The following is a 12,404-nucleotide window of genomic DNA, read 5'->3' on the forward strand; positions in this document are numbered from 1 at the left end:
ATTCCAGAAATGAATGGTTTTCTAGAATGAAAGGTAGAATGGCTTCTAAATTTCTAGAATGGTTTTTCTAGAAACTAGCACCATTATGCTAGTTTTAATGGAAAGAACCTTGGTAACAGGGAAATAAATTTTTAGAGCTACATTGTTCTGTTTCTATCCAGAAGTTAAATCCCAAACATTGAGTTATTGAGATTTTTGTAATGCAAACTGAATGACTATCACACCAGTTATGAGATTGTGCAGATTTAAACGTGAATCAGCCAAATCAAAGAAACATTTGCTGACTGTATTACAGAAGTGTTACAAAGTTGATATAGTAAAGGATTGCCTTTTTTATTGAAATGATTGATTCCATTGTTATAGATTTTAATATCTTTCATAATTGACACAATGGTCTAGCTTATACACACTTTGCTGATTTTTAAGTCGGTTGTATTTATTGATTTTAATTTTACATTGCTAGTTTAATATTCAAATTTGTGAAATGTTACGATATGGTGGAAATGAATTAATCTAACTTTATTATGGTTTTGGCTCATTTTTAACTACTCTGAATACTGTGAGATAACCTTAAATAGTACCAGACAGAACTCTGTGTGGCTTCAGAAAGTAACATATTTTATAACATAACACAAATTGATAAATATAATTTTTTTAGTTTTGTTAAATCTGAGTTTACTTTACAAATACTCATTTTTTAATACAAGTGTATAAGTGTTGAAAAAGCGTTTTTATTTAAATATTATGTAAATCTCAAATCACATGTAATCTATCCCAGCATCCCAAGAGGCTTTTACATAGACTATTCTGCAGTGGATTTGATAGGTTCTTTCTTCATCTTTTTTCCTTTCCAGTTTGAACAAACAGTCCATGCTGCTTACTATTTTAATCAACATGACTTACTTACCAGACTATATCATTTATTTTTAATTCACTTGTTTTAAAGATTACATTTAATTTAAAAATGTCATACTTAAATGAATAAAATATTCAGCATCAGTTCAATAATAAAATAACTGGGATCATCTTAATTAATTCATCTTGAATAAATGTAACAATGTTCAAAATTTTACATAGACTATTCTGCAGTGGATTTGATAGGTTCTTTCTTCGTCTTTTTTCCTTTCCAGTTTGAACAAAGAGTCCATGCTGCTTACTATTTTAATCAACATGACTTACTTACCAGACTATATCATTTATTTTTAATTCACTTGTTTTAAAGATTACATTTAATTTAAAAATGTCATACTTAAATGAATAAAATATTCAGCATCAGTTCAATAATAAAATAACTGGGATCATCTTAATTAATTCATCTTGAATAAATGTAACAATGTTCAAAATTCAGAAGGGAGATGTTCAAAAACTTAACTATATACATTAGACAAATAAGCTTAGAAGGAATATGATTTATCAGTTACAGTACGGTTGTGGCATAATTGGATGAAAAAAATAGGAATTGATTGATGTGTACACAGATCAAACATTCTCTAGAATCAAACTCTTGCAGCTTTATAATTTTGTTTGAAGGACTTTAGTAACAGACGAGAGTTGAACGTAACATGTAGCAGCTTATAACAATGTGTTACAATACAGTTACATTGGTGATTTACTCAATAACCATACTTGAATAATATTTTCCTTTAATCTTAATTATTAATCTTAGCTGCCTAAGATAATATTTATGTTTAAATTTTTAATTCTGGAGCTTTAAACATTTCCAACTAGGTTACATTACTCTTTATAGAATGTTTATTTGTTTTGTCATTTTTTCACTCTCTTCTTCATTCAGCTGTCATATATCTGAAAATTATTAAAACAAGAGAATTATTTCATTTTATTATAAACCTTATTTTATTTTTTATAAACTTTTCTTTTGTGTACAGATATATTTTCTAAAGATATATTTTAATATATATAGTTTTCAATGTTACTTAAAAATTCAACTTTGCAGTATATATAACGATGTAGTGATTTTTGTTTCCTGTTGAATAAATGCAGAACAAGTCTTATTAGGAAAGCATAACGTACTAAAACCAAATACATTAAACAAATACAAATATTAAAAAACAAATACAAATATTTTTCTGATTAAATATGTAACTTTTTATCAGCAATATTATATCTCAACATTCTTAGATACATATATGACTGCTAATTCTGTTTTAAATTTGAACTAATCTATTACAAGTAATAATATTAATCATCTCAGGTGTGACAAATGTGTTATACTTTTTCAGGGTCAGAAACAGGTTCCTGATGAACTGACTGAAGCAGTGCAAGCATTAGATTTATCAGTTGAAACAGAAAGTGATACTGATTCTGTTAGTACACCGTCAAATAGTCCATCACACAGAAATCATCATGGTTGGTTCAGATATAAACATATGTATTTTTAATTATTATATTATTACAGTTTTCTATAAAAAGAGTTAATATTGTAAAATACCGTCCATTTTCTGTTGGGTGTAATAGTCCTAGGGTAGTTTTGTAGGCAGGAAAAAATGTTTCTACTAAAAACCAATTATTTTTATTGTTTTTTATTTCTTAAAATCAAAACTGAACTAACCAGTTTTTAAATTTGTTTAATTTTATAGTGCTAGGCATTCTGACCCTTGTAGGGTAAGACACCCACCTTGTGGCAATCCAGGTTGCCATACTACCCCTTCCATTCCTAACCCTGATGGGCTTTACTGGAGGTTGGGTTTTAGATCCTCTAAACTTGATAACACAACACAGACATCAGTTTGGTTTCTGTCAGAATGTCATAGGTGCAAATGACTCAGCAGACATTTCCATTAGCATATTTACACAACCTACGATTGCCTTCGTATGGCCTCTTCCAACCATGACTACCTGCACTTACAACCCTCAATCCTCAACCCTTAACTGATTTGCAGAAGCGTGATCCCCATGCCTTCCTCTAACACCAAAGGTTTCACACAAAAACTCTTCTATATCTAACTTCGGTTAGACTATGCACTCAAATCATTACTTGATTAAGCCTTTAAACACCAAAAATATTATCCTTATACCAACAAAACAAAGTGTTGATCACGACAAGTCCTACAATTCAATTTACTCAAAGTACTCTTGATTTACTTAAAAATCAAGAAACAGATTCACAGATTTAATTAGCCTCTAATGAAAACATACTCTTTCTCTCTCTGCTCTGGTCCACTTAAAGGACCAGGATTATAGCTTTTAATGTGTTTTTAGTGAGGTCAATGCCTACACCCTCAAACACTGCAGCTCCATTACAGAATTCTCCACACATCCATCTCATCCTAACAGCAAATTTCTAAGCTAATCAAAGCTCAATGCCAAAACGCTTATCTTGGCGAAATAAGCACCCAGACAGGTCCCTAGCCACCCAGGTTGCTATTCTGTCTATTATCTATAACAGCATCAGATCTCAGCCATTTTCCACAGGGCTAAGAATCTAAGGAAGCCAAAAACTATGTTCCATTCCCTTTTGGTTTTCCAATTAACTTGCAGATCAAAACCACAATTAATCCTCGCAAGCTCTAGCTACTTTGGTACATTCAGCTTCATACCTGGGACAAACATATAAGACATGGCGCACATCACCAGTGACCCTAAACTCTGAACACAAGCCTGAATTAATTAAATTAACTCACTACGGATTTACTATAACTTTACTAGTAATTAACAAGTTATTAAAAATAATTTAAAAATTATAACAGGAACTGAATTTAAGTAAAAATCATTTTTATTTGCTTTCAGGTAAAAATCGTGATTCTGATTCCAGTTTTGGTCTTCATAGTCCTGATAATTTAGTCCCTGGTGCTGGCCAAGAGGCTTTGCAGGTATAGTTTTAAAATTGAAGAGTGTAAAAATCTAACTATTTTAAAAATTGGCTAATTTTCCCTCTGATTTCTAGAAAATATGTGTAAGTAAGTATTAAACACTTTTTCCTTGGCCTGGCTGTAAGGAGTAGCCCTTTTTTTGGCTAACTGGATACTATTGAAAAATAAGTGAAATTTTGGAATACATATAACGTAAAAAATATTTCACTTAAATATTTAATTACTAATGTAATGTGATTCATTAAAAGAAAAAAAATTATTATCCATACAAACATTATTACGTATCTAAAACAAAAAATATCACTAAGAAACTTTGTATATTTGATAACAGAATGTAAAATTAGAAGTCTATAATTAAGTACAGTTATAATTAGACTTTATTGCCAAAATAAAAAATAGGAAAACTATGATAAACTTCAGAAGTAAATAAGTAGCCTATTAACTAAAATTATTTATTTCTAAATACATTTTCTTAATATTGTATAGGTTAATGCATGAAAGATACTCAAAACATATACACTGACAACTATTATAATTTTTGGTGTATTTCAAAACTGTGCAGTTTGTACTTTAATGTTATATAGTGTAGTTAATTTTTTGACCTAGCACTCTTACTATAATCTTTGGTTATTTTTACATATTTCACTCTGTGTGTTTAGAACTGGATATCTTTCTTTTTATTTTAAATAAATTAACATAACACTCATAATGATGATTTTAAATGCTTGAAAGTAATATAACTCACAGAATAAAGGCAACACAAAAACTGGAAGAATGTTGCACAGGAGAATATGTAGAATGGTAGACAGAACAATTATTTTGTTCAGGTAGAAACACTCATTTGTAAAGAATTTCCTGAAAAGAAAATGTGATGAAAATGTAAGAGAAATGATGAGGTGACAAAGTAGATTGAACAAAAATTAGATTTTCAATCTAATTTATTAGATTGAAAAATGGTTAGATAAAGTACTGGTAAAGTATTGGTATTAGTGTTACTTTATAAGATAAAGTATTGCTTAAACCAAGTTGATAGCAGTTGCCTATCTAGTCTAGAAGGGTTGACCACTTGTCGAATTTGTCAATCTGCATTAGTTACACCTCATTGCTTGCTCCAATTAATGTATAAAAACCTTTTAGTTAAATATACTTTTAAAAATAATACAAACCATCATAAAACAGCAAATTAGAACTTAGGATGCAACAGTGCTTGTTCCTTGTTAATCACTAATTTTTAATCGTTCAGCAATCATTTAATTTTATAACCAAAATTTAACTAAGGAGAAAATGTTGACCAAAGGAATGTTAAAGAGTTGTCTAAAAAATTATTTACAAAGAAGAGGACTATGACTGAAGAAGCAATGACCCACAAGAATAGCGACAACCTTGTAGTATAATAATCCTGTATAAAAAGATAAATTCTACAATCAGAGGAAGGAGAATTTATAACCATTTTATGAATATCATTTTTAATCATACCATCACTTATTTTTGAGTACTTCTCTACACTTTTAATACTACTACATAATTTGATCTCTAGTAAATAATAATCTAATGACTATTTTGTGGTTGATAATTTGGTAATCCATTTGTTGGAAATGTGATGTACCATATGATTGTCTCTAAGCTGTTCACCATTAAAATATTAACATAGTAGTGGGTTTTTTGCACTCAGGAGATTAATACTGAAAAGACTATTATTGAATAACTGCTTTTATTCAAAATTATATGTTTATTACATATTTTTAAATATTAATATTTGAATTACATTGTTTATTCTAAATGTTAATAATTTTATTATATTATATTATATTAGGAATTATGGAAAAGACTTCAAGAAGAAACTGCAAGTTTAGGATTTGAAGTTGGGGGAGGAAGCTTGTATCTGGATCCAGATATTATAGACTTAACACTTTTACCACCACCTATTACTCCAGAAAAGGTTATCATTTTATCTATTTTAACATTTGATTTAATTTTAAAAACTTTAAATATTAAGGTTCTCTTCTGGTATAAAAATTTAAAAAAATTTCATTAAAGAGTCAATTTGATTGAATCTACAATTTTGAAACTAAAAAGTACACCATATCTCTTTCATAATATAAATTATTTACTGAAAAATAACAAATATTCATAGTGAAAAGACACTGATGTACCAAGTACAAATCATTGATGATATCCACAGCCTATTTCCAGTGTTATAATAAGAAGCCCACTGAAAGAATAGTTAGTTACATGAGCTTTGTCTTTTTTGGTAGGTTTTACCAATTTTTTTATTACATTTTAGATGAAAATATTACATTTGTTAATATATCAGTTTATTAAATTGTAATGAATATCAGTGCCTGTGATTAGACAGCTGAAGTAAAGACCTACCAGTTTTCATCATGTATATGTAATTGTAGATTTACCTGTATGACAAATGGTCTACCATTAGAGTGATGGTTACTTTAAGTTCCCTTTTCTCACAAAAATTAGATTCTTGGAGCACATTTACTCAGGATAACTTTGAAAAGTTCTTAAGAAATCAATTTGCATTGATGATTATAAATACTTTACAAAGGGATTCTGACTCCATTGGAGAAAAGTTGTTTTTGTTGTTTTATGAAATAGCGGTATAAATATTAGGGAACAGAAATCAAAACAAACAAAAGTTTTAAACAAATCTCTATGAAACTTTTTCAGAATTTAAACTGACAATTCTGTTTTGGTTAGTTTATAATGTGGAGGAACATCATACAATACTGCTGGTGGCTTTTAAAGATACACAAGAAAATTTCAAATGATTCCTAGAATTTATTTGCACTGAATGAATCAAACAAAACTTTCATTAATAATAATTTATTAACACAAGAATAAAATTATTTGTACTGTATACAGTAAGAAATATTTATAAGTATGCTAAAATGATAATAAATTCTAAATGTGGAAAGAATTTTTGCTATTTATGAAAATAGTTAAAACAGACAGTATTGCAGTATTGAATGAGCCTAATGATATAAAAAAAGAGTAGTATAATGGCCTGTACAGCGACTCTCTGTCTCATGCAAGCAACCTTTTATTTTCTTCATATGCTCTGTACATGATTGAAATGTATAATGCTACTTTTGTTACTGCTCTAATGGATTGGGCTGAGAAATTTGAAATTATTTTTGATTCATAACTTAGTGTTGCATTTTGTTTAATCACTGCGGCTTCGCAGAATTATCTCATTAATATACTGTTTAAATTTTTTGATAAGTCAGGTTTTTCACATTAGTTATGTAAAATTTTTGTATTTTGTTGTAATATAAAATACATCCAATATACAATACATTTGGAAAGTTGCTGTGCAGTATGCTTTAGAATTGTGTGGTGCATTCTGTGTTTTCAACATTAGGTTGATTGCCCTGTGGGTTTGTTGAGCGTTGCTCAGTAATGAACTAAGACATCAGTTGTTAAATTGTGATTGAATGTGCTTTGTTTTTTGGAATCAATAGCTGCGAGAAGCGTAATGGTTCTTTTGATAGAGGAATGCATTTTTCTTGTTGAACATGTCTTTCATGAACGTGACAAATATATGGACTTATTGAAGCATAAGTTTTCTGAAAAGTTTCAAAATACTCCTGTTTCTAATCACAATGTAGTTTGAACTCTTATCAAAACATTTCGGGCAACAGGCTCTATTGAAGATGCTGATTGATGTAGAAGACCACCTAAACTAAACAAACAGAAGCTGCTTGATATTTTGGATGTTACGGCTGAATGCCCATAAAAATCAATGTGTATGTTAGCATAGCAGCAAGATATCGGACTTGTTACTACACATAAAGCTGTAAGAAAGAAACTGAAACTTTTGCCGTACAAGGCAAAATGTTTGTACAAGTATTGAAACCTACAAATCATGCTAAAAGACTAAATTATTGTCAATGGTTTAAAAGTTTTATTGACCAAAATTCTGTTGGTATCCTCAACAGTACGTTTTTTACACAAGAAGTGCGGTTTCATCTGGAAGGGTTTATTAATTCATAAAAGACATGACTGTGGTCAAACTAACCCCAATGAATTACATGACAGAAAATTGGAGTCTGGATCGGTGTGAGTAGAACGTGTAGTGTGGGTCCAATCTTTTTTGAAAATACAGTTAACAGTGGTCGTTATTGTGTTGATTTAACAAACTTTTATAGTTAGTTAACAGAAGTCTAAATCTATCACGATTGTCCAACAACAAGATGCTGCAACGCACACAGCTAACAACAGGTCAATGACGTTTTTACAAAATTTTGAGGGGTTTGTGGCCTGCAGTGTATCACAACAAACCATGCACGATTGACGAACTAAACACTGCAACATCGGCATATGTACAAGACATTTCAGTTATTCTAACATCCATTCCTATAAAATAAAGAAATAAAAATGCAAAGTAATAATTAAGAAGGTTTCATCTTTACACTTCTGTAATTCCAGTGCACAGCAACTTTCTGAATGCTTTTTATTAGCTATTTCAGATCTACCTCAATTTTTATGCTTTCAAATTCAACTAGAGCAAAAAGTTACTAATTTCTGTTTTGTAATCTATATAAATTGATAATTCAGTCGACTGTACACTAATACAATAATTTTTCACAGATAGTTTGTTAGACCACCAATATTTTTTCATATGTACACTATTCTTTTCTTAATTTATCAGATTTATATTCAAACCTCTTTTTTTATTAAATGAAATATATGAAATAATTGTCTTATGGACATATTAGTATGATAGATTTATTTCTAAAAATAAATTGGCGAAGTAGCTCCTGGTGTATGATGTAAGCATTAGATTAGTTTTTTTTTATAAATGTTTATGTTAATTCAGGCGGATGAATCACCAGATTAATGGCATAGGATGCAGAAGGCAATGGGAAACCATTGCATTAAAGATCCTTAAGGATATCCTTAGTCAATCATGGCATGGGATGGACCTTTTTGTGAAAGTTTTCGGAGGTGTAGCTTCCCATTATTCAGATCTCTGAATAATGGTCGCTTGAAAACACAAAATGGGAAATGATTAGAAATAAATTTAACGTACTTGGAATGAGATAAGTGACATGGGGATGAAATGGAGAGATGTCGAGTGGGGACTTCCACTTGTACTAATCAGGTGGTAAAAGAAGTGGTGGTAGGAATGGAGTTGGTGTATTATTAAAAAAGAAACTAGTAGGAAAAGTACTTAAGGTTGAATATGTTGATGCTCGCCTGATGATGATAAGGATAGAAGGTAGAGATAAAGATCTTGTAATAATTCAAGAATATATGCCAACACCACAATGTTCTGAAGAATCAGTTGAGAAGTATTATGGAATGCTGGAAAATATACTAGAGACTGAAAGGAAAAAGGCATGTGTATTGATGATGGGAGACTGGAATGCTGTGGTGGTGAAGGACAAGAAGGCAAGCTAATAGAAAAATATGGTTTAGGTAATAGAAACAAAAGAGGAGAGAGATTAGTTGAGTTCTGTATGGAAAATGATATGGTAGTGGGAAACACAATGTTTGCAAATCATAAAAGAAAGAGATATACATGTGTGTTGAGATGGATGGGGAGAAGTATCAAACTGATTACATGCACATACAAAAAGATATAAGAACTGTATAAAAATGCAAAAGCTTGCCCAGGTGCAGATATAAACTCTGGTCACAACTTAGTGGTAGCAGAAATCAACTTGAAGCTCAAGAAAATAAGGGTTGGTCAGAAATGAAGTTCCTATGATTTGGAAAACTAAGAAACAAAGAGATGAAAAATAGCATACTGGAAAAGATGAGAACAAGAGGAACAAGATAGTGTGAATGATCATTGGTTAAACATGAAAAACAGTATAAGCAGCTATAAACGATAGAAATTAAGAACAGAGAAAGAATACAGAGGAAGTGGGTCAGTGAAGAAGTGATACAGAAAATGAATGAAAGGAGAAAATGGAAAAATGTTCGGTCAGAGGAAGGAACTATAGAAAGCTTCATAATGAAGAAGAAAACCTGCGGTGGCAAGAAAAGAGTGGTTACAGGAAAAGTGTACTGCAATAGAAAAAGAAGGGAGGTACTATCTAATCTGAAAAGAAGCTGCAGAAATGGTATTCAAGAAAAATGGAAAAAGTTGTACAGTGTATCAGATCGAGTCAAAAAACAAGGACATAGTAACTGAGATGAATGAAATGAAAAAGATAGGGAAGAGTACATCATGGATTTATACGTACTGAATGGTAGATCTAGGAATAGAAGAAGATATCAAAATTCATGAAGATCATAAAGGTTATGATATATTAAAATGTGAAGTAAGTATGCCATGAAAGCAATGGTTAATGGAAATTCTAGAGGATGTGATGAATTGCTGATTGAGTTGTTTAAAGCTCTTGGGGAGATTGGAGAAATTCTATTATTGGATCTGTGCAATAAAATATGTGATGAGAAGAGATGGCCTAAAGGCTTTCTGGATACAATAATGGTGCCATTACCAAAGAAATTCACTGCTAGAAAGTGTGAAAATACTGGACTATTTCACATGCAGCAAAAGTCTTACTAAGAATTTTGAGCAGGAGGTTGTACAATAAATTTGATGAAAATATTACAGAAGAACAATATGGCTTTAGAATGGGAGTTGCAACTAGGGATGCCATAGGACTGCTTTGAATTATTGGTGAAAGATATATATAAAAGAGAAGAAGAGTATATGTTGTGTTTGTAGACCTTGAGAAAGCTTTTGATAGAGTAAGATGGGATAAATTAATGATAATTTTTAAAAAGGAAGGAATTGATTGGAAAGGAGTCTTATGAAGGAATTGTATATAAACCAGAAAATAAAACTAAGAAAAGGAAGTGAGATAACGTAAAAGACAAAAATAGGAAGAGGAGTGCAACAAGGATGCTGCATGTCACTTTCACTATTCAATATTTATCTAGAAGAAATCAACAATGGTTTGAAAGGTAATAGAGGGGTGGCAATAGGTGGTAGAAGAATAGAATGTATACGATTTGCTGATGACAAGATGGTGGTGGCGGGCTAGCAGAAAGTGTAACAAAGTTAAATAAAATGCTTAACGATCTAAATAAGGCTGAACAAGAGTTGGAACATATATGTGGAGCCCATGACTTATCCTGGTCCCCTACCTTCATACCTTCAAAATAATGCTGACAGGCAGTATTATAAAAGGTGTCGGAATGTGTTTCTGTGACGAAAATGTTATTTCACCACAAATTTAACTAAAATTATTAACTGAATTTACACATTTTGTGGCATTTTGATTTAACAAATTTTTCAGTTCAAAATCACCCAAAAACCAGAAATTCTGCACTAATTACAACACAAACAATATTAAACTCACAGGCACATCTGGAGAACATTGTGTTTTGTCATTTAACAGGTGTGATAACTCCAAAAACAAAATTACCTCCAAACTAAAAATGTAGATTTGGTAAAAAATAACATGTCATTGTATCTCCAAACCAAGAGCTAATTGGTCATTTTTATGGTGATTTTTGGATTCAGCAGATAGAAATACATTGGAATAAGCTATTTTTGAGCCCAAAACATTTTCATTGTTGGAAAAAGTGTAATTACTGATTTTAAGATTTGTGTCAGCTTTCATTCCAATAATCTTTCATTATGTTTTACTATAAGTGTTACTATGTTTTACTACTGTGCAGAAAATTTGTATTTTTTAAGCCTGATTGTAACAGTTTTATTTTAACATTAATAGTTCCTCAATTCTGCTCCCAACCACTACTCTCTTATTGAATTCAACAACTCATCCTGTCCTGTTTGCTGTATTTGTAACATGCTAAAGATAAACTCCTTAAACAAGCAAGGGACATAGCTGCCTACAAGCCCTGAATCAAGAAATCTGTCCTAGTTATCTGGAGAACTCCAAATACTCTATAATTTAATAAATCAAAATGCATTTTTAAAAATTTACCATTCTTTGATATTTTCCAATATTTATCTATACTTTCTGTGTACAGGAAACTGTTGGTTATGCACTTCCTCCAGAAATAAGCCTACCTCCAACTCCATTCGCTGATTCTGCATCTGAAGCTTCAGAACCGCTCAGTAAGTATAGTTTTTTATAAGTTTTTTGTAATTTGTCATACTTTAATTAAAGTTGACTCACTGATGGAGTGATTTAACTGAAATTATTCCAGGCTTTTGAGATTAATTCCTAGTACAGATGGAAATATTCACTTTAAGGCTACGGCCACATGAGCATTTTTTTTTGCTGTAAATTCTTTTTTTCATGCAGCTTGTAAACAGGGGATAGAGTTGGTATGAAAGTACTCTTGTACATATTAGAATTCACATTGCTATACTTCCGGATAAGTTGCATGAAGTGGATTTGAAACTGAAGCCTGTCACTTGGTTTTATCTTTTTGATATATGGCAATGTAACATCAGAAACATTTCATCTGGATCCTGCATTACTTTTGTGAGCTGTTGTTCTAAATTTTCCTTCAGGACATTGAGAATTTATCTTTCAAAAGGATTTGGCTTTCACTTGTTTGGGATGTGTGAACATGGCTCAGCACAATAGCTATTTCTTCGGTTCTTACTACTGGTGCTTCACTTGC

At 30.8% G+C, this 12,404-nt stretch overlaps 1 protein-coding gene across 1 annotated transcript in view; it reads left to right on the top strand.

The window, feature by feature from the left end:
- Positions 1-12,404, top strand: part of LOC142327273 (uncharacterized) — a 164,918-nt gene that overhangs the window by 130,547 nt on the left and 21,967 nt on the right. Inside the window, exons 17-20 of the mRNA XM_075370165.1 lie at positions 2,241-2,367; positions 3,748-3,830; positions 5,644-5,769; positions 11,802-11,889. Of these exons, the coding sequence (XP_075226280.1) occupies positions 2,241-2,367; positions 3,748-3,830; positions 5,644-5,769; positions 11,802-11,889 (424 nt within the window). The remainder of the gene's footprint in view (positions 1-2,240; positions 2,368-3,747; positions 3,831-5,643; positions 5,770-11,801; positions 11,890-12,404) is intronic.

The sequence above is a fragment of the Lycorma delicatula genome, chromosome 7, assembly GCF_047948215.1.
Source record: "Lycorma delicatula isolate Av1 chromosome 7, ASM4794821v1, whole genome shotgun sequence".
NCBI classification, from domain to species: Eukaryota; Metazoa; Arthropoda; class Insecta; order Hemiptera; family Fulgoridae; genus Lycorma; species Lycorma delicatula.